This window comes from Mercenaria mercenaria, chromosome 19 (genome assembly GCF_021730395.1).
Source record: "Mercenaria mercenaria strain notata chromosome 19, MADL_Memer_1, whole genome shotgun sequence".
Classification (NCBI taxonomy): Eukaryota; Metazoa; Mollusca; class Bivalvia; order Venerida; family Veneridae; genus Mercenaria; species Mercenaria mercenaria.
In genome coordinates, this window is record NC_069379.1 from 22869797 (window position 1) to 22893756 (window position 23960).

At 34.4% G+C, this 23960-nt stretch overlaps 1 protein-coding gene across 1 annotated transcript in view; it reads right to left on the reverse strand.

The window, feature by feature from the left end:
- Positions 1-235: 235 nt before the first annotated feature.
- The window catches only part of LOC123541922 (scavenger receptor cysteine-rich type 1 protein M130-like), a 69515-nt gene continuing 45790 nt past the window's right edge, over positions 236-23960 (reverse strand). The window contains exons 9-22 of the mRNA XM_045327544.2: positions 20564-20721; positions 19196-19346; positions 13500-13660; positions 8491-8647; positions 6766-6938; positions 5807-5951; positions 5477-5661; positions 4254-4404; positions 3783-3949; positions 2936-3083; positions 2130-2281; positions 1480-1646; positions 930-1017; positions 236-354 (exon numbers count right to left, since the gene is read on the reverse strand). Of these exons, the coding sequence (XP_045183479.2) occupies positions 236-354; positions 930-1017; positions 1480-1646; positions 2130-2281; positions 2936-3083; positions 3783-3949; positions 4254-4404; positions 5477-5661; positions 5807-5951; positions 6766-6938; positions 8491-8647; positions 13500-13660; positions 19196-19346; positions 20564-20721 (2122 nt within the window). The remainder of the gene's footprint in view (positions 355-929; positions 1018-1479; positions 1647-2129; positions 2282-2935; positions 3084-3782; positions 3950-4253; positions 4405-5476; positions 5662-5806; positions 5952-6765; positions 6939-8490; positions 8648-13499; positions 13661-19195; positions 19347-20563; positions 20722-23960) is intronic.

Below are 23960 nucleotides of genomic sequence, written 5' to 3' on the forward strand. Positions count from 1 at the left end.
CCACCTCTAAAAACTAGGGTCGGTAAAGGGCAAACAAAGAATTTTTTATTTTGCATGCTCCTGTTCAGCCCTAGGTCCCAACAGCATACCATACAAGTATACAAGAAATATATCAGACTCCGCAGATTTTCGGCAAAGAAGGAAGATTAGGATTTTTCCAAACTGTTGGCAATTAATGTGTTACCAAATAAGAAATTTCCAACTGTATCGTTTTAGAATGTAGAAGAAAAGATCATTATTTCCATTCTATCCTGGATATCACAGTATCAACTACATTAGCACCTCTGTCTGGAAATGATGCATACTTGACTTCTTTGGATGCTTCAAACATACATGCATCCATTCCTGACACAGCTGTTATACATAACTAGAATCTATCAGACGAACCTAACCTAACGGTAGTGTGAATCGCAAATGCATAAGGTTTAATGACTACCGAAAACTATGTTTCTTCAAGAGGAAAGTCGATGATATATAGATATTCAAAAAGAGTCACATTGGCAGCTATCACACACAGTCACTGCTGTCTCGTGATTCCGAAAGTGCTTCGGGATAAGAGGCGAAGCACTTGTCAACGGATAAATATCTGACTGTCCTTGTTTAAGTCGATATCAAGAACAATTTGTAATTGCAGTTATAATAATAATAATAATGATAATAATAGTAATAACATCATCAACAACAATACTAATTCATGACGAATAACGATGTTTGTTTAGTAGCAATAGTTCTGTATCTTTACAAATTTACATATTGTAGTTAATTATTATTGATATTATAATTATTACCACTATACTTTTTTATTTTTTTTTTCTTCTTCTTCTTATCATTACCATCACTATTTTATAACAACAAAAATAACAACAACATAATACAATATTTCTTCAGTCTTGGCAAAACTCAACAATGCCATTTCATACTATGGATACAATCACTTTCATAGCACTCATTAGCATTATCATCATTATCATCATCATCTTTATTATAGTTCATTGTATCAAAACGGTCCTCGCATACCTTATCCAAACTTTATCAACTGATATATGTAGTAATTTCAAGTATATAAAGAGTCCATTGCCACTCCCTCTGCCGACACTTTCGGTCAGCTGAACATTTTCTCGTTTTCAATATTTAGTCCAACGGGTATACAGTCTTTGCACGGGATTCAATTCAGTAACTTAGTGTCATATCCTACGTAAATGGTATATAGTCAAAATGTACGTTTAAGAAGACATAAGATTTTACTGTGTGTACCTCTGCAACTCGATATTTCTTCCGAATGATTGTGAGTTATTTCTTATTTGATTGCTGTTATATTTAAATACAATACAGACTTTTCTAAATTAATGTAGATCATTTATGTGTTTTATACGGGTGTGACATGCAACAATATATATTTTATTGAACATAAAAGCATGTGCTTAAAATGATATGTTATGTCGAGGACAAATTAGCAAATAAGCAGTTAACTTGTTTTACCTCAACAAAATCGCCATCACCGGCAAGATCTAGGTCATGAAAATCCAACTTCAGCGGTGTATCAGATTGTTTGTTGATGACTATAAGACAGTCTGTATTCGACGGATAGTTCGGATAACCACGTGACTGAACATTACCACTGGCTGTATTGAAAGTCCTCACACAACCTGTAATATCAAATAAATGTAAGTATATAGAAAACACATCTGCCATATTCACAGCCAGGGCAAACAGTTGACTGATAATCATAACAAACAAATTCTTATTTTAAGGGAGACGTGCAAATTACTGTCGGACCGGACTACTTGAGGAGTTGGTCGCTTATGGCCATGCTTCTTAAAATCGAAAGGACGTATAACGAGAGCTTCAAGTGATTCAGAAAAGTAAGTAATAATTCTTACATTGAGCAGTAAAGTCTTCTAGCACATATCCGTGTGCGACATGGCTTATCTACTGAATTTTCTGAGAAAAATGAGAACTCCCCTTAAAAGTAATGAGATACGAAAGAGATACTATTTTATCTACCACTTGAAAAAGAAGCTATGGCCCATTCCGTTCATTAGTGATGGCTTTCCTTAAATATAAATCTAAAAATATATAAGAAAAAGAAAAAAAAAAAGAATGTACGTTTCCTACAGTATTGTACTTACCAAAGCAATTCACAGCAGCTTTTTGTCCACACGACGGCCCAGTACGCAACGTGTCGCATTGAATCACATGCGACTCCCAACCCGCACAAGATAAATTCGTAAACAATACAGGATTGCTAGAAGATACTGCAGACATATTTGGAGATGTATTCCTGTAAAATCAAAGATAAAACTAGTGACTGAAAAAAAAGACTCGCAATTGGATTTTTATCAGTGAGATCAAATGTTTAGGTGTCGGCGATAATTAACCAGCCGCCACCTGTCAATCAAGAAATATGTAGACCAATAAAAGAATTATATTTTATAAATAAATATTTGCACATGATTACATATTCAAGTCATTTCGTTTTAAAACCTTGGACAAACAACAAGCAATAAAGCGGTACGATGTCTGCGTTGGCGACTGGTCAATACAACATCTATGCGACCGTATATCGTTGATAGACGCTATACGTTATATACAAATTCAACGTTTTAAGGATATGGTTTTAATTATTAAACAGTGGTAATGAAAAATGGTTCAGACTAAACGAAATCTATTCAAGACATTTAACTATTAAGATAATTCGAAAAAAGGATAATTCTAAGTGTCCACAGTGTCACCGGGTCTGGAAACAGGAAGAAAATGGTGATTTCGAACCAAAACAATGATAAAACTATTCCGAATACTAAGAATAACCTTACGGAAGAGCAGACTATTTAATGTTAATAATAATTTTTATACAATTATATTGCATGACTTAATTGTAACCGTTCAAGGAAATAAATTGTAATTTTTAATAGTACTGAAACGGTCTTGCACTTACTGATATCCAATCATCGAGCAAATCGCTTTTGCAGCATTTTTATCCACCGCGTTGTAACACACCGACCACTGCTTCATCGTGCCATTCTCCAATGTATGAAAAATTACCTCACCAGTGTATGTGTTTGACAGGGTCACATTGATACCACCTTGTAGGAGATCAATTAGATTGATACAGATATTCTACTACTTTTATACATTTTAGCAGAATTTCTTATCGCAATGAACTTGTGTACGTACTAGTTATAAAAGAGATATAAAAGTGTACATAATTATATATATCACGGTCGAGGTAAAAATCACGGCGTTTTCACAAGGAATATAACGCGATGTCTATGACAAAGAGTTACAGATTCTCAAGATATTTTATTTGATTGCCAGTTACAGTGTATATATTTCAAGGGCACATTTCAAAGAATGTACATGTACATAGATATCTTTTAAAGTTTTATTTTCAGTTCATCTATATCGGTAAATAAAGACTATCTGCATACGGAACCACTTTATGGGTTTTGACTACATATGTTATTTCAATTGAGTTGCCAATTAACCAGCTTTAAAATGTCTGTATGATATATATTGTGTTATTTCTATTAAAACGTCATTTGAAATATTTCTTGATGAAAATAACATTCAATATTAAAATAAGATTATTTATAGTTGGCATCTTTTCAGTCAGCATAAACAAAATATTTCATGTTATGCCTTAATACTAAAGGAAGTGGTATGTAATATAAACATGTTTTGCCATATATCTCAAAAGTCTGTACCTAATATTGTTTGCTTGGGTTTATCATGCTGTAAAGATAAAAAGAAAATTTCTGCACCATATGTGATAATATGCGTACCTGAACAGTCAAGTCCCACAGCCTTTGAATTTCGGTTTGCACAATCACTGATATTGAAGTCAACCTTGCAGAGTCCAAGGTTTAAATCTGATGGGTTACATGTCACCGAGTTAATGTGCATTGGCGATAGACCGCGTTCCATCTCAAAACTTGATACGTCTGAGCTCCTGAACAATATATAGTTCATTTATATAGATCGTATGACAACATTTTCATCGCCAGGTAATGATAATAAAGTATCTGTTTATAGTGAAACCTTATTTGAGACCATTTTCTAAACATAAGCAGTCAGTCTTGATATTTTGTAGTAAATTCACTTGAACTAGGTTTCACTTATTGTTAATTGTTTGTTTTTTTTTAATTTGTTTTAAGGTCAAAGAGACCTAACTTTTTTTCTTACATTAGATACACTTTAATCAAGATCATATAGTTTCTATAAGTAAAGTTTTGTTATAAATGATATCTACTTACAAGTATTTGAAACCCATCGATTCACATGCCCTGAGTGCATTAGTGACATCCCAGGAATCATGACATACACTTCCCCAAACATTATTGGACTTAATTTCAAGTCTGCCATACCATGGTCCAGGACCATCAACAATCCGAACATTTGATGTTGCTGAATGGAAATGAAACACAGAAACTGTTGTAGTTTAACAAAAATTTCAGTAGCAATTTTTTCATAATATTGCACAACTATTATATATCACTATGTTATACTCTGCACTAGGTATGAAACTAGGTATGTATGACCACGGTTTTCAATAACGTAACATATGTTTTTAAATCACAATTCTATAAATGGATCTATTCCCCTATTTCATAGTATTATTCAAATGCATAAATTCTATTTTCCTTGTCATCATGGATACTTTTTGCAGTTCCTTTTTCATATTGTTTTCCAATCAACATAAAATACAAAGAGTAAATATTTATAGCTTGGCTGGTCTCAGTGTTTTTAGATGTCATGGTAAAGATTATAACGGGATCCTACGTGGCCGGGCGGTTAAAGTCACTGACTTAAATCACTTGTCCCTCACCGATGTGGATTCAAGCCTCGTTTGGTGCATAGAAGAACTCATCATATAAGGAAGACATTCAACTTCCATAGGGAAGGCCGGTGGTTCTACCAAGATACCCACCCGTAATGAAATATTGCTCTAATTCACGCCGCATTAATATTAATATTTGTATTCTTATTTCATCTGTATGTATTAAAGTTTACATTTTGTACTATATGTAATCACGCTTATGTGCATTTTACATTGTTAAAAGTCAATAAATCAAATCTTTGCAAACTACATACGTACATTGTATAAATTGCAAATGGCGTCATATTACAAATGGCACTTTTTGGAATAAGAATAAGATTTTGTTCATGAATTACATTTTATAAAAATTATAATATGACACATTAGATATGCTTATATGTGTTTCATATACCATTTTTAATATTTAAACCCTCCGTTTATAATAATGAATATCACATGCAACATGACTTTCACAAATAAAGAATTCGGCTTTTAAATGCAAACGCTTCATTCTGTTATTTTCAGATTAACGATTACACACTATAACTATAACGAAAAACGTAGAACGTGAAAGTACCTTTGTTAAAAGGCAATTCACATTTAAATATTTTTTTATATACATCGATCTTCTGGTTATTGAATATCTATCACAATACTTACTGGCAGCTACCGGCTGGCATTCCACACCAACACTGTTTGAAACTGAGCAGGTGGAACTTTTAAACAACTTATCCATTCTACACATCTCAAAACTTCCCTCACTGCCATCACATTGGGGCCGAACTACATAGTTAGATCTGCCATTTCCATATGTAGAATTATAGCTGACAGCTGGGTTCGTATTCCTGCATCAGAAGAACATTTCTTACGCCATCAATGAAACAGAAAATTATGATTTCTTTTGGAATACACAAGGATAAATATTCGCGTGTATTGTGTAGAAAGCACATACAATTTTTGATAATAAGATGATTGTTTTCTTGTTCTTACCAATATCCAATCTCTCTACATATGACTTTAGCATCACTGATATTCCAGCCGTCATCGCAATACGAATACCATGTTCCAGACTGGAGGAATTCCACACGGCCTTGAGACTGTGATCGTCCATTGGACAGGCGTTTCTGGTACGGATCTGTTAATATAGTGCATTTGCGAAGTTTATTAGTTTTAATTATGCAATAATTGAACAACTTTTATTGCTCACTGCTTGTCAGAAAAGTATGGAATATGCCACGCTTAGCAATTAATTCTTTTAGGAGCACACTAACTGCGCTTTAGTTTTAAATTTTAGGCAGAAATAAGTTTCCCATAAAACCACTCTAAAGCGGGGTATTCTGAAACGCGTTCCTCTACAGAACAGGTTTTCTTTTTCAAAGGGGTCTAATTGGATTTTGCGTCTGTTTTGAATTTGCTCTTTTGGGAAGGAAAATGTATAATTGTTTGAAAATTGAAAAATATAACATTTACGAATTTCTTCAATATTTTATTTTTCCAACCGCTTTGACCAACCAAGATAAAATTTTCAAACGTAAGTGTAAAGTAATTTAACATATTTAGACGAAAGTAATTTTAGGAATGATGATACTTTTCAAGGGCTGAAAAGAAAGAATACTTTTACTTTTCAAATGTTGAAAGAGAAACTACACTTTTCTAAAAATTCATTCCTTCCGTTTTGTTTATTGTGACTAAAATAAACTTAATTCCAAAGATTTATGCATAAAACACCATTTGTTAGAGCTGTCATATAAATAACTGAACACATTTTTAATAAACAGTGATAAATATCATCCGTAAGGGGAAATAAACGAACTAAAGTCAATATAACATATAGTTCTAACAGAAAACAAGCTATACTGTTTGGGAAATAAAGCTGGAAACTGAAGAAAATATGACCTACACTTCATTCTTATTTGCTTTAAAACTAGGAATTTAAACAAATTTCTCACAGTTGCATATAACTCCAGCATCATTTGAGTGATCACAATTGACACCACCTGACCAGGTTATTGAGCAGTTGGTTATGTCAGGTTCATGTCCTTGACAATTTATGTCTGACAGCCAGACAGGCCCTGTGCCTCTGCCGAAGTAGGAACCGGAGACAGATTTCCCTTTAACATTGCTAAAAATACAATAATAATTTTGCTAGAAAAACAGGACGATTTAGATTCATTGTAAGAATGACAATATTTAAATGGCTCGCACTGTACTAATCTAGACTAGAAAAAGAGATGGTAAGCAATTTAGGTTCTAGCATATAATGATGAGCTTTTCGTAAACAGTCTTGTAATGAGTGTGAAATTAAGCTGTACAATACGGTGCCCCTAAAGTGACATGTTACACACTTTTTTTCCAGTTAGGTAATGTGAGACTTTTTTTTATTTCGTTTAAACGAAATGATTTCGTTTAAACGAAATAGTTATTTCGATTAAACGAAATAGTTATTTCGTTTAAACTGTGTTAATTTTACATTGCAGTAATTGTTACTGTCTTACTCACGAAATTTATTTTGAAAATTTAGGGGTCCTATACATTTTACACTTTCACAGGAAGCGCTGTATCAAGTCGGATGCCGTACCGCAAAATTAGAATTAATCCCCTTGGCGAAAGTGAAGGCCACATGCACCGGAAACATGACGGGTTTAAAAGTAAACAAGGACTAGAACAATGATTTTCTGCTTGAAATAATAGTGTGGAAAAGAAAAGGTTTACGAAGTTAATAGGAAATAATAGCAACATAATATTGCTTTTCTTTCCTTTATTCATTTATTCCCTTAGTACCGCGAAAATATCTGCAAACAAGGTACTATGATACGAGTCCATGTCAGGTACTACGTGATAAATTATATATTCTTGTCGAAAATACAAGGATTGAAATTCTTTTCATCCAGCGCATGGTAAATTATATATTCTTGTCGAATATCAAAGGATTAGAATTCTTGTCATGTAATACATGGCAAATGTTATATTCTTGTTGATTTTACAAGAATTACAGTTTTTATTATGTAGTATATCACAAGTTATATATTTCTACTGGGTATAAAAATATTTGAGTTCTTGTCATCAAGTAATTGATATATTTCACATTCTTTATGAGTGCAAAGGGAGTTGAGATCTTACCATGTACTACATGGCAAATTTTACATGCTTGTTAAGTATCCAGGCATTTCTGCTACAAATTTTACATCCCTGACGAGTGCACAAGGCATTAAGCTATCGGGATATAGTAATTGGCAAATTATACATTCGTGATATTAAAAGGCTTTGAGTTTTTGTCATATAGTAATTGACATATTTAACATTCATTTTGAGTTCAAAAGGAGCAGAGTTCTTGCCCTATAGCAAAATATAAATTTTACATTCTTATTTAGTATACAAGACTTTGAGTTCTTGTCATAATTCAGTTCTTGTTAATTCTACAAGGAAGTGAGATACCAATGGTGTAAAATCAGATATTTCGCAAGACTAGAAGTTCACGATTTTAAACACACGAATTTGTTCGCATGGTACCTAGGATATTTTAGATACCTGGCCACTTCTGATAAAACATGTATAAGACTGATTAAAAAATAATAGAGCTTTAACGTGTTCTTGAAAATTTATGATTCTGCAGTACTGAACATATGTACACATATGTGTTTATATACAGTAAAACAACAATACTAGTACTATACTTCTCAAAGGGATATGACGAAAGCATCTTGCACACAACGGTTGCATCGTTATCATCCCAGTCAGAGTCACACACTGTACCCCACTGTCCGTTATGTAGTACTTCTAAACGACCTTCACCTTCGTGTGGACCATCAGCAAGGCGAAACTGTACACCCTCTGTGTTATACAATAGTTAAACACTTTTTATAGCAAAAGCATGAAGGAATGCTCATAAATCTATTTTTGCTAAAAATATTCTAATTACCTAAAACAGACAATAACTTAATCTGGTAGACAGACTACCATTGCCGCCAATAAGAAAGCTGTAAAGGATTGTCTGGAAAAGGATAGTATTTCAAAGTTGGACTTGTTAATTTGTACGTTCTGACCATTTCTTCTATTCAAACTTCTTCAGCAATAGTGTTTATTCTATGCAGGCCAGGATCCAGATGCATTGTGGGAACAGGCCGGGATGGACACGACATTGTGTTGATGAGAGTTTCGTGGATCTGCGCCGAGAAATTTTGAGTGTCAAAAGGTGCATTTTAAACCAATTTAGGAACAAAATATAAGGAAATGTGCAAATCAGGCATAAAATCACATTACACTCGTGACTATAGATGTTTTGAAAAGTTATTTGTGAGAGCATGGTTATACGTAAGAAGAAGTGGGCTATCCCTATAAATCATTTTAAAAACTAACAACTAAGGCCATGTCAAATTGATATGTATTTCTTCGGAACGAGATCAAACTTTTCATTTTTAAGAAAAAAAATTGACCCAATCGCATGTATTGAAAAAAAGGGGATATATCATAATTCTACAGAATGATCAATTCACAGAAATAAACTTGTCAAGAGGTATAAAACCAAATGGTTAGAGCAGTTGATTTGGAAAAATAACTCAGTTCACTGTAACCCTACTCAGACGTATTTAGATATGTCCTTAAGTTACAAATAAATTATTTGTTGGAAAGAATAAGTACACCTGAATATTCAGCCTTAGATTCCATCAGCAAACTTTACTGGATTAAAGTTGTACACCTGCAGATTTGACATTGGACTGAATCATTTGGCAAATTAAAAATAGTTTTTGTGATAGAATTGGTCATATTTTAATTAACAAGGTACTCTATGTGACTTTGTTAGTTTAAGTCGAATTTACTTAACGCAGAAAATCCTAGGAAACTAAAACGGACTGAAACTCACAAATGTTCTTTATATGTGCGTACCGTAAGCAAGCATACCATAAAGACAATTATTTCAAACTACGATTTTGAGAATATATGCTTTTTTTAGCTGATTCCATACATTCAACCCAAATTTATACATTGAAAAATATGTAAACTAATTAATTTTTACAGAAATCTGTAAATATACCACTTTCATGGACCTCTTTCTCTTTTTAGAGATTTTATTTGGAAACATGACATTAAAATTTAAAATAACAATAAAGAAATATGAAAAATACCCCGTTCATTCATTAAAAAATGTACCTGCCTCTCAAGATGTCTACACTGAGAGAAACAAATAAAATAATATATTTTTGCTCGCTTCATTTTTTTTTTTTTGGAAAAAAAAATTCTGAAGAACTTTTAATTAATGGCCTAACTTAATCCATGCGTTTTGGAGACAAATAATAGTCTATGTGTCATTTTAGGGGATACGTATGTGCTTTACCGTATCGGAACACCTTATCTTTGAGAGATTGTGAGTGGTCCTTCAAAAATAAAAAACAAAGTTATCTCAACTAGGTTGTGAGCTAGATTACAAACGTGGCTCTTTGGAATTTCTCTAAACTTAAGCTTCAAGTTTTTGCTTTTCTCCCATGAAAAATGAAAAAAGTCAGATCATCTCATTTACCGTAGGTGTATGTACAGCAGTTTGAAATCAACATTTAGTGTGAATCTTTATTTGTCATCCAGCGAAGACGCCGCATTTCTCTTTTTTCTTCGTTCTAAATCCATAGAATAACTAAGAAGAGAGCCAGAATGTCACAATATACGCCCGTCATGTGGATATTCTAATAAAAAATATTCTGTATAAGTCTGGTAGACAGTAAGCCATGGCATATCCAGTTAAAAAGTTTCAAGAATAAGCTATTTATAGTAGCAACAAAGGGAAGTAAGTCCACAAGAAATCTGTATCTTGTTTCTTTTTTTAAGTCCACAAAACACTCCTTACCAGGTACAGATAGCTTAAAATACACCTAAAATTTGAAAGTAACATCTATATTGTACAACAGAAAAGTGGTTTTAGTTTTGTTTTTTCCTGGGAAATTAATCTTTAAAAAATCTAAGTCCACACACAAATCCTTGCCAGGTAACGACAAGTAAAAATAAACCTAAAATTTGGATGTAGCATGCAAGTTATACTACAGAAAAGTGGGAAAAAATTCTTAACTAGGCACCTAATTCTTGCGAATGACACTGTCTCATGGTGGTGAACATTTGTGCAAACTTACATCAAAATCCCCCTATGCATGAAGAAGAAATGCTCTGGACAAAGTCATTCTTGTATCTAAGTTTGACCTTGACCTTATAACTAGGGACCTGGTTCTTGCGAATGACATCCGTCTCATGATTGTAAACAATTGTGCCAAATTACATCAAAATCCCTCCATGCATGAAGAAGAAGTAATTCTTGAAATTGACATTTGTCTTGACCTTAGACCTAGGGACCTAGTTCTTGCATATGACACTCCGTCTCATGATGGTGAACATTTGTGCCAAGTTACATCAAATCCCTCCATGCACGAAGAAGACATGCTCCGGGCAAAGTTTTCGGACGCCGCCTGCCCTTCAGGGGCGTTCCCACTATACGTCCCGTTTTTCAAACGGATGTATAGAAACCTTCACTATTTTAAAGTCAATTCATAGTACGTTTTATAAACTGATTTTGAAATAGTGAAGGTATTCTGTATTTCCTATGAGTCGTTCATAGTACTGAATATTCATAAACCTGCGCGTGCGTATTACCTGTTTTGTGCACTTACACGAGGCCATGATATGTCAAACATGAATATTAATGAGGCAATAACGTAACGGACGCATGAGAGTTGATGTCTCAAAAAACACGCTTAAGGATGTCGTTCACACGAAGAAATGATTTCGGACGAGCCTTAGTAACGGATGTCTGAGCAAAGTGTCACAGATTTTAGGATTATTTCTGAGTTTCTTTTACCGTTATGGAAAACGAAAGTACATGCAGCTGTCATTTCATAGAATTGATATATCTGTTCAATATTTTACTTATTTTTGATAAGATTTTGTTACTTTGCCTAAAACGTGAACAGATTATGTAAATAGCAAAATAGTATAGACACATTAAGAATGAACGGTGTAAGGTTACCACAAGTCAATGCATCGAATGTGGCATATTACATTGCAATATGACCAAAAGCAAGATAAATAATATGAAATTAGGTGCTACCAAAAAAGGCAGAGCTCCCTTGAAAAATCACCAGTGTCCCTTAAAAATTAAAGGAGTGGTGCTGGAATTATCTGGAATTATGGATCCGTTTTATGAAGTTTATGTTCTATTAGATCTATTAAAATTATAAGTATTAATGATAACTCATGATTTCTGAATTCATGTCTTAGACTGCATTAAGATTAAATCTTGACATGTGAAAACTAGACAAATATTCTATATATAAACAAGAGAAAGTTCGGTATAGATTAACATCTGCACCAAGATGAAGAAAAGAACAAACTTGAATAATTTCTGTTATTCTTATTAAAACGTACTGCATCAACAATTTTACATGAATAATTATCATACTGGAAACCAGTCACAAATGATAACTGCTTCAAATTAAAAAGCTTGGACTGTGAAATTTTTAAACCTAACAGAATCTCATTAGATCAATAGCCTAAGAAATTCTGTCTCTTTGCGTGTGAATGTTTGGAAATGAGGACTTAATGTAAATAGTTCATGTTCCAATTCCAAAGTAAATAGAGATTAGAATTTACGTAATCCTGGACTTGGACAATGACTATTGTAATTCTTTTTAATGTCATTATTGTCAAATTACGGTTCTTTCTGGAAGGAAGAATGTGTCCAACTTTAAGGCAAAAATACTGCTATGATAGACGTCTGGTATGGGAGAATGACAATCATTTACATGTACAAAGCTTGTTTTTAAACCCATAAGACTAGCCATTTTTAAAAGTTAATAATTAGAATTTTACCAAGAGAAAAACACTGTTTGCCGAAATTCTCGAAAACCCCTGTTTTATTTACTGACCTGCTAAGTTCACAGTCTATGTTTTTTTTATGGTTAATCTTTTAGCACTATAGAATAGGGATGGAAGTAGGAACCTTTTTCTTAAAATCTATTTAGCACTAACTTCTTATTATCAGACGCTCATTTACATTTTTATTCAACGTTCAAAGCAGTAAGCGAGACGCTTTTGTCAACCGTAAACAGCAAGCGTCCACTGACGTCTTACTGATTAATTACTATGAGCATTGTGTACTGGAAGAAACCCGAACAACACCGATTCCAAAAAGTACCACGAATTTTCAACTCGATAGTAATTCTATACACAGTTATTCGCTTTCTTTTTCACACGTCTAACCGTAATGCGACGCTGTCGGCGCCACTTTGCGGCGCCGGTAGCTCTGCTATCATAAGCTAATGAAGAAGGCAGGGTGTAACCACATCAGCGGGGGTATGTAAGATTGCAAGATGCATTTTCAGTTGTCTAGATGTTGATGACAGGCTTGCATGTGTCACAAAGCTATATGCAAGGTTTGCTTCGACATTGTTCCGATGAATAGAAAGGGCTCTTTCGGTGGGAATCAGGCCAGATTATGGGGTTTAGGATCATTTGCATCATATAGGACCCTATAGGCATCTCAATGGGGGCTTATAGATATATATATAGTTTTGGGCACGTACCAGTGTGTTCCGGGAAAATCTTGGCTTGCTATGTACGCCCTAAATTAAATAAAGAATGATGACAAAGCTGTTTAAACTATACTAAAATTAATCATGAAGGTGATCCGTTAATACCATTATCTTACCACATTTTAGTCCTACAGCGTATGTAGCCGGACAGGATGACTCGAAAGAGGATACGCATTGGCTGATGTCGCTTTCATTCCCCTTGCATTTAACACCATCTAAAACCCCGCTCGTACTGTCCCCAAAATAGTTGGACTTATAAATGTAATGCCTAACATCTCTACAACATAGAAACAAAAATTAAATGAAAAACAACGCTAGTAATTAGTCTTTTTCCAATTATACTGTCCAGGAAATACTCCGTTTGCGATATTGTCATGCAGAACATGAAGCATATCATACTTATGTAGAATTCTATAAACATCCGGAATAAACCCAGTATATTGCTCATCATGGTTCATAAAGGACATTAACCGGCTGGCAAAAACCTTTTTCGCTAAGCAGGTCGGGGGCAGCCGACACAGCTGGCCCAGTAATTGCAGCTTCTTTAACTCAACGATATTTTCAATGGATCCCATGTTTAACACACACAATGTGAAGTCTGTGTTTGTGTTGACTTTTAATGATTGCACGTTTTTTATACAAAATCTGTAAGCTACTTCAAAATGACCAAAACTCCGTTTTAGAATAGTTGTTCGACAGTTCGCAGCCGTATAGAGCCTAAAGAATAACCACAGAATTGTATATTGTTCTAGATGTCTGTGGGTTTAATTGGGTTGGATGTAAGCAACTTTGAGTCACACTCAGAAGTGTTCCTCTCAATTTGGTCGCTGCTTCATGTAACATTCTACCTGTTGACAGATATCTATCACATACAAGGCCAATATGGGTGCAAGTCTCTACTTCACTTATTGCCAAGTTTCCACTGTCTATTATTTTTGGGGTTTCCAGTCTCATTGAAAACTATTATCGCACATTTCGACGTATTATAGTCAAAACGCCACTTACAAGAGTACTTGTGACATATATTTAGCATTTCATCAAGTGCGTGTCTTGAGAACGAAATCAGTATCATGTCGTCTGCAACTGTTGGAGAGCACAACTGATAGTTATACAGACTAAAGCCAAGACCACTTTGTTCCAGTTCCTGTATGAGACCGTTTATATAAGCAAGATAGCAATGCGGCGAAGATTTTCCCCCTTGTCGCGTACCTTGACCTATAGAAAACCATTTTGAAACCAAACCAAGGTTCTTCATACAACTTGTCATATTTCTGTACATCTCGAGAAATGCAAGTAGTGACGTATCGGCAATAGATTGTCTGAGTTTATAGAAAAGACCCAAATGCCACTCTCTGTCAAAAGCTTGACGACCGTCAAGGAAACTTATGTAAAGTTTAGATTTATGTTCCTTCGCAAAATAAACACTTTCACGCACTATGAAGGACGTCATGAGACAGTCGATTTTCTCCCTGGAATCCGCCTTGCTGATCACTCAAATTCTGTAACATGCTATGTTTGCATCTTTTCAACACAATCATTTCAAAATTTTTCAAAATAACCGATGTTAAGGTAATCGCTCTGTAAAAATTCGGGTCATCTTTACGTTTTCGTCCACCCTTATGAAGAGTTATAATTACACCATTTTTCATTTTATCCGGAACGTACCCAGAGCGCAAAATATATGTAAAGATATTGGCAAGAATAGGGGATACATAGTCTGACACTGGCTTTAAATGTTCGTACTGTATATTATCACAGCCACCAGCTTTCCCGCTTGGACAAGACGTAATTACATCAATGACGTCATCCGGATGCACCGTTACAGTAGGAACGGGCACTAATACATTACAACTCTGTCTTACGCTTTCTGAAACATGATTTTCCCAGTCTATATCATAATCTTGTGACGACGTAGGTGTATACAGTGATTCAAAATAGAGTCCCCATTACTCTGCTATTTTTGCTTGATCTCTAAATAATTCACCATTGAACTTTATCCCTGCGCTCGCACTATTTCTATTTTTACGCCACGCATTGACTAATTTCCAGAATTGGTTGGAATCTACTTCCGCCTTATGATTGGTTTTGTTGTCAAGGTCAATAAAATATTCTTTTACGACTCGCCTATGCAATGCCCTGAATTCATGACTGGCCTTCTTGTAGCTTCTATAAAATTCGTCGTCAGCCTCTCTCGGTCTACCCTCACAACACCAATTTCTACGATGTCGTAACATATCATTATGTGCCTATCGTATCTGAGTATTCCAGTATGTTTTTAAAAATGGTTTAAAACGGACTTTGGCAAATGTTCCTTTGAAGCTGACACAGAGGGCCAAGATGGCCCTTGGTCGTTCATCTGAGAAACACACCATAACAGTGTAAACATGCTTGACCTAGTGATTTCATGGAAACAAATATTCTAGCCAATTTTTATTGAGACTGGACCAAAAACCTAGATTTTATCAAGGCAATCATTCTGACCAAATTTCACGAAGATCAATTGAAAAAAAACAGCCTCTATCGAATACACAAGGTTTTTCTTTGATTTGACCTAGTGACCTACTTATTGACTCCAGATGACCCATATTCAAAGTCGTCTTAGATTTCACCAAGGCAATAATTCTGACTAAATTTCATGTATCAATTGAAAGATACAGCCTCTATCGCCTACACAAGGTTTTTCTTAGATATGACCTAGTTTTTGACCCCAGATGAACCATATTCAAACTTGACCTAGATTTTATCGAGGCAATCATTCTGACCAAATTTCATGAAGGTCAACTGATAAATACAGCCTCTATCGCATACACAAGGTTTTTCTTTGATTTGACCTAGTGACCTAGTTTTTGACTCCAAATGACCCATATTCAAACTTTGAAAGTCGTCCTAGATTTCACCAAGGCAATCATTCTGACTAAATTTCATGAAGTTCAACTAAAATACAGGCCCTATTGCATACACAAGGTTTTTCTTTGATTTGACCTAGTGACCTAGTTTTTGACCCAAGATGACCCGTATTCAAGGTCGACTTAAATTTTATTAAGGCAATCATTCTGAATAAAATTTATGAAGGTCTATTGAAAAATACAGCCTCTATCGCATACACAAGATTTTTCTTTACTTTTGCCTATTGACCTAGTTTTTAACCCCAGATGACCCATATTCAATCTTGACCTAGATTTCATCAAAACACTCATTCTGATTAAAATTCATGAAGATCAATTGAAAAATTAAGCCTCTATTGCATACACTAGGGTTTTTTTTGTTTTAACCTAGTGACCTAGTTTTTGACCCCAGATAACCCATATTCAAACTCGGCCTAGATTTTATCAAGGCAATCATTCTGACCAAATTTCATGAAGATCTATTGAAATATACAGCCTATATTGCATACACAAAGTTTTTATTTGATTTGCCCTAGTGACCTAGTTTTTGACCTCAGATAACTCATATTGAAATTCGACCTAGATTTCATCAAGGCAACCATTTTGTTTAAATTTCATAAAGATCAATTGAAAAATACAGCCTCTATCGCATACACAAGCTAAATGTTGACAGACAGGCGACAGACAGACAGACGACGGACGCAGGACATCGAACGATCAGAAAAACTCACCTGAGCATTGCTCAGGTGAGCTAAAAAGGACATTACAGACTTGATTATATGCCTCGCCAATATCAGTTTTACTAAGCACAGAGGTTTCTAATCTTTTCAACGGCTCATTTTCACGTACATAGTTTCTTTACATAAGCAGATCTTGCTCATTCACTCTTTTCTAGTTTATGCTGTCACTGCTTTCATTAAACGTGACCGTATCTAACGTCATTTGCTGTTCCGGCGGAAATTGAAGACTGAGTCTAGATATCACAGGTCTATGCCTAGAAGCATTTAAACGATTATCATCAACAATTTCACAACTCAGAATACAATTAGTGATTTCTACTGGTAAACATATATAGTCAATTAGAGACTGGTGTCACATTATCATATGCAACAAATGAATATCCAGCCCCTGTACAAATAGGTAATGCGTTAACTGCAATAAGATTATTATCTCTTAAGAAATTACAAAATGTTTGCATTCAAAATAACACATTTTGAGTGAAAATCCCCCTGTAAATAGCTATACCTAATGCAGAGTAAGTATTCCAAATATCATTTAATCGGTATATATAATCCCTATACAGATTAACAGGATAATTTGAACACGGCAAATACAGTTGAAAAATATATATAAATTGACTTGGTGTAAATTGTAATTGTGTACCAATTACAATACGATCATCGTCTATACCCAAAGGGGTTATATATCTGTCTAAATCACGGTGCCAAAAGATAGCCACACCCCCTTTTCAAACCTTGCGCCTACTGGGTAGGTTTAAGTCTTTGTCACAAACAGCATGATATCTATACAAATTAGTTACAGGGTCAAGGAAATGTAAGTTGCCTTCAAACAGCCAGTGTTCGCTTACACCAGCAACGCAAATATTATTTCTCAATATTATATCACACAAGTAAATGCGGAAATGAATAATAAAAATATAAGAAGATCTAATCCAGTGACTTTAAATTGGTCTATTCTCTGACAGTCGTACTCGACCTCGGACTTTGTCCATGGGCCAAACTGACCACGCCCGGACAGATAACAAAGCCGCTTTGTTTTATGAAATAACTTGATTATTACAATATATTATGATATCAACTTTTCTGGAGATAGATCTATTACCAATATTGTTTTGTTAAACAGTTCGATGAATTTCCTTTGATACCTTGAAAATCTTTTGAAGTATAAAACTAAATGTGAGGTGGTTGATTAGATATTTGCTCAGTGTACACCTTTTCGCGTGAAGAAAATTAATGAGTTAATATTCGCCTCAATTTCTTTTCCTTTTTTTAAAAGAAGACGCCATGACTCATAATTCGATAAAAACACAATTATGACGTCATATCGTCGGACGTTATAGCTGAAAGCTGAAGGCCAGAGACCACCAATTCCAAAAAAAAAAAGTGTACAAGAACTTACTGGGTATAAGGTAATCGTACACTTGGGAATAAAGTAATGTTTAGTTCGTTCTGATTGGTCAGTAGACCTAATATATGAAGTGTTTTTTTTTATCGAAACAGAACATATTTAGTGCGTTTAGAGTATTTAATTATACATTTTGACAATATTTGCTACATTTGATATGTTTCGAAAAAAAGGTCACTAAATAATTTTCTCCCGCATTGACAACGATGTAAACAAGGGGTCATATCATTCAGGCGAAAAAATACTCCAAATAAACTATTATTATTATTCATAATGTTTTCCGGTCGTTATTTTGGTGGGACTAAGACAGTTTTTGACAAAAATGTGTTTCGATAGACATGTTTCAATCTATGGAAGGCCGTACACGCCATAATGTTATAATGGAAGTCTATGGGAAAAGAAAAAGTGGTCTTTAATCAGAAAATGAAGACATAAAACTGGAAAATAACTGATAAATGTCGTTTAGGATGTAGATAGTCATAATTGGCATCGTGTTAGAATCGACATAGTAGTTCTCAAACATCCATTTTCTTTTGAATAAAGTAACTGTTTGTCCTTCAGATTGTGACTTACTATTTTATCGTGCTGTGCGACAATTCTTTGCATCTGAACTTCAGAGAATGTATGTATAAGATATGATATTTTTAAACAATAGTCAAATCCATGATACAGGTTTATCAGACAATAACAGACAAAATTGTCCAAGCAAGTAAAATATATGTCTGATCGCGTAGAATCCAATAAAATATTTTTAGTTATTCAAGTAAAAATATTGAACTCACGATCTATTATATCCAAGCATACTACACACAACACGTGCTTCGTTCTGTCCAAAGTTTTGATCACACACAGTTTTCCAGGAGCCTTTCATTTTAATTTGCAACGTGCCATCCAAACTTGCTGAGCCGCCATACAGACGAATCTCTGTAGCATCTACATAGAAAAAAAAAACAAATGACATTTTTGAAAATAAAAGTAAGCAATAGTAGTCGCAGAAGGCCGTATGATGAAAAGAACAGTTATTTAGAACAATTAGTATATTTAACACAACACACACACACAAAAGACCCATTATCAGACAAAACATGTCATTGAACTCTTTTTCAAAAATAAATACAAATCTCAATGATTTCCAAATCATGCAGAATGTTATACTTGATTGTAGTCGTATATCATAATCTAACAATTAATAAAACTAGGCTACGCGCTTTGTATCCGTAAGAATTTATTTAAGATGTTATATAAAGCTACAATCACACTGCCCCGAATGGGCTTGCGTATACGAGTTCCGGATAGCACCCGTAACCCATCCGTAGAACTCCTAACTCAATCGTAAGTCATCCGTTCAGAAATCGGGGGCATCCGGGGACAAGGGCACAAAGTTTTGAACATGCTCAAAATTTTGCCACGGATAATATATCCGTAAGGAATCCGTAATGGTTCTGAAAAGATCGTAACAGATCTTAAAAGATCGTAAGACTCCGGATGACAATCACTGTGATGAAAACATGCGGGCTATTACTGTTTTATTCTGGCTCTAATAAGGTTAATCAAGGTTCTAGTACGGTTGATTTAGAGATTTATAACGTAACAAATTCGCCAAATCCATTTTTCCTTACACATCCGTAGCAATCTGGGAATGGGAATCCGGAACTAACCCGCAAGCCCATCAGGGACAGTGTGATTCTAGCTTAAAACAACCATGTTAGAACAGTGTTTTAAAATTCAATAGTTGTTAATGCGTGTTCGACACAAGTTAAGAATTAAAGTGCAATGAAGCAAAGAACATTTTAATCATTACAAAGGCATTGTCTTTATTTCATTTTATCTGTAAAACTATCTGAATCCAGTGCATGTAAAAATAAAATGATGTTTGTTTGTATCTAAGTTGTGATCGTTGCTCGTATTGGCAACTTCTGCAAAACGATATTAGTCATTTTAAACTTTCTATGATAATGCAAGACACAGAATATACTCAAATACCACATGCGTAAGACATTAAAAGCCCAGTCTCCGATAGATTTGAACATACGACAAAACACTTAAAAAGTCAGTACGCTACCCTTTGAGCTAAAGATGATTTTGAAACGAAAACGGGAATTCTATTGGCGTAATGATATGTAAACTCATATACAATTAAATTCACTCACAGCATTTTAAAGATACATCGCTTGTATGATCACACGTATGGTTATCCCAACTTCCATGATGGCAAAACTGAATGTCAGCTTCAGAGCCGGTGCAGTTCAGAGACCTGAGCCAAACAGGTCCAGATCCAGCAGTATAATTCCTTTCTATAGCTTTTGCACTTGAAATACAAAAATTGTTTCAGTTGTAATACCACAAAGCACAGATCTGTGTTTGCACTGCATTGGTTTTTGGTGTAGGGAAACTGCGCTTTTGGAGCGTAGCTTTCCCAGATGAATATTCATCTTTAATTCTTTAAGCTTCGCGTGACACCGACACAATTATAGGTCATACAGCGATTTTCCAACCTTTTGGTGGTAGAGATAGACCCCAGGTATTCCCCCGGTCATTATTTCATCACGGATGGGCACCTTAGTAGGATCACAGACATTCCGTAAGACTATTAAATGGCTTCCCCACATTAAGAATTATACGCCCCAAGCAATGCTTTAACCCTTATCGCTGAGGAACAAGTCGAAACAACCATCCCTCCGACCGGTGAGAGACATTAAGGTGACATTGTAATTCTTTGAAATTGTATTAATGCAGTCCCTTCTTGATCTTATTAATCAATTAAGCCGTGAAACATTAAATATTTTGAAAATTTCAATTGTATGAAATCAAATATAGCCACTATATAACATGTCTCCTAACCAAAATACAAAAATGTATAAGAAAGAGTAATTTGTTTTGATAAACAACATACTCCTACGAAAATTGCTGTTATTGACGCAAGGAAAAAATATAACAATTAAAACCTAGAAATACACAAAGATAGTGGTCTTTACGATCAACAATAAAACTAGCCCTAAAATGTAAATTTCACATCATTACAGCATATGACTCATTACACCTTATTTTATCAACAACATTGATCTACAATGTATATTTTTGAATATATACACTTATAGACATTTATAATCGGTCACCTATGATTTTCATATATTTCGTTAAGACTACGCTGAAAATAAAACAGTAAAGTATATCATGCATGATTGATTGAAGCCATTTAAATAGAAAATTACCCTCACGAATAAATAGCATATGGGAAAAAGGTGATCGAGAAAATTTCAGTCGTATAATTTAAATAGTATCCAAGTCATCGCATTCACAATAGTGACCGACTATAAAAGTCTATGAATATATATTCGCTATATGTTTTGTACGGAAGGAATAAAGCGTTTAAGTTATATAATAATATCAAGGACGATCTAGCGCAATCTCGTGTCGAAAAGTTTTAATAATTACATTTTTACGATTGCTCAAAGTTTAGAAACTGTGTCCTATCAATCTGCTACGCATTGATTTACACTTACAGTAAACAAGAGGGCCAAAACGGCCCTAGGTCGCTCACCTGAGAAACACACCATAACAGTGTAAACATGTTTGATCTAGTGATTTCATGGAAACAAATATTCCGGCCAATTTTAATTAGGATTGGACAAAAAATGTGGTCTCTTGAGTTTAAACGAGTATTTTATTTGATATGACCTAGTGACCTAGTTTTCTCCCCAGATGACCTATATATTCGAATCTGACCTAGATTTCATCAAGACAATTATTCTGAACAATTTCATGAAGATCAATTGAAAAAAACAGCCTCTATCGCATTCACAATGTTTTTCTTTGATTTGACCTGGTGACCTACTTTTAACCCCAGATGACCCATATTCAAACTTAAACTAGATTTTATCAACGCAATCATTTTGACCAAATTTCATGAAGATCAATTGAAAAATACTGCTTCTATCGCATACACAATGTTTTTTTATTTGATTTGAACTACTGACCTGGTTTTTGACCCCAGATAATATATATTCAAACTCTTCCTAAATTTTATCAAGACATTTATTCTGACCAAATTTCATGAAGATCCATTGAAAAATACAGCCTTTATCGTATATACAAGGTTTTTCTTTGAATTGACCTAGTAACCTACGTTTTAGGCCTAGATGACACATATTCAAACTCGATTTAGATTTAATCAAGTCAATCTTTCTGACAAAAATTCATGAAGATAAATTGAAAAATACAGCCTCTATCGCATACACAATGTTTTTCTTTTATTTGACCTAGTGACCTAGTTTTAACCCTAGATAACCCATATTAATACTTGACCTAGATCACATCAAAGGAATTATTCTAACAAAATTTCAATTGAAAAATGTAACAAATTTCGATGGATGCTATTAATTATCCGAGCGGTCTAGATAAAATACACTTATAACATAAAAGACGAGAGCTGTCACAGGAGACAGCGCGCTCGACTATTTCGATGCTGGATAGTGAAACTGGGCACATCTGAGGAAACTAGAGCTGTCACTGGAGTGTTTAATGAGTCCAATTATGGATGAAGATATTGCACAATAGCCTGAGTCTATGTCAAAAATATCAACTTAAAGTAATAAGAGAGGTAAAGATAAAATGCAACAAAACACTATATAAGTATATCCTAAGCATAAAGGGGCATAATTCATTAAATAATGGTGCCAGAGTTATGCAGCTTGTGTCATATAGTGTGGGTGATGATGTTGAACAACTATTTTAAGTTTGAATCATATCCATCCATCCAGTAATAACAGAGACAGAGTGAAAGTGAATCAAAACTTTAACCTGAAATTCTACGTAAAAAGAGGGAATAATTAATAAAAAATTGGTGCCAGAGTTATGCACCTTGCGTCATATGATAAGGGTAATGATGTTGAACAATTGTTTAAGTTTGAATCAGATCCATTCAGTAATAACAGAGATAGAGTGAAAGTGAATAAAACTTTAACCTGAAATTCTAAGTAAAAAGGGGAATAATTCATGAAAAATTGTGCCAGAGTTATGCATCTTGTGTCATATGATGTGGGTGATGATGCTGAACAACTATTTTAAGTTTGAATCAAATCCATTCAGTAATAACAGAGGTAGAGTGAAAGTGCACCAAAATTTTAACCTGAAATTCTAGGTAAAAAGGGGGAATAATTCATGAAAGAATGGTGCCAGAATTATGCACCTTGTGTCATATGATGTGGGTGATGATGTTGAACAACTATTTTAAGTTTGAATCAAATCCATTCAGTAATAACAGAGACAGAGTGAAAGTGCATCAAAACTTTAACCTGAAAATCTAAGTGAAAAAGGGAGATAATTCATAAAATATTGGTGCCAGAGTTATGGCCCTTATGTCAGATGATGTGGATGATGATGAGGAATAAGTATTTCAAGTTTGAATCAAATCCATCAAGTAATTACAGAGATAAGTTGAAAAAAGAGAAAGTGCACCAAAAGTTTAACCAAGGTGGGGACGCGGAAAGACGCCGACGCCGACGCCGGGGCGAGTAGTATAGCTCTCCTTATACTTCGTATAGTCGA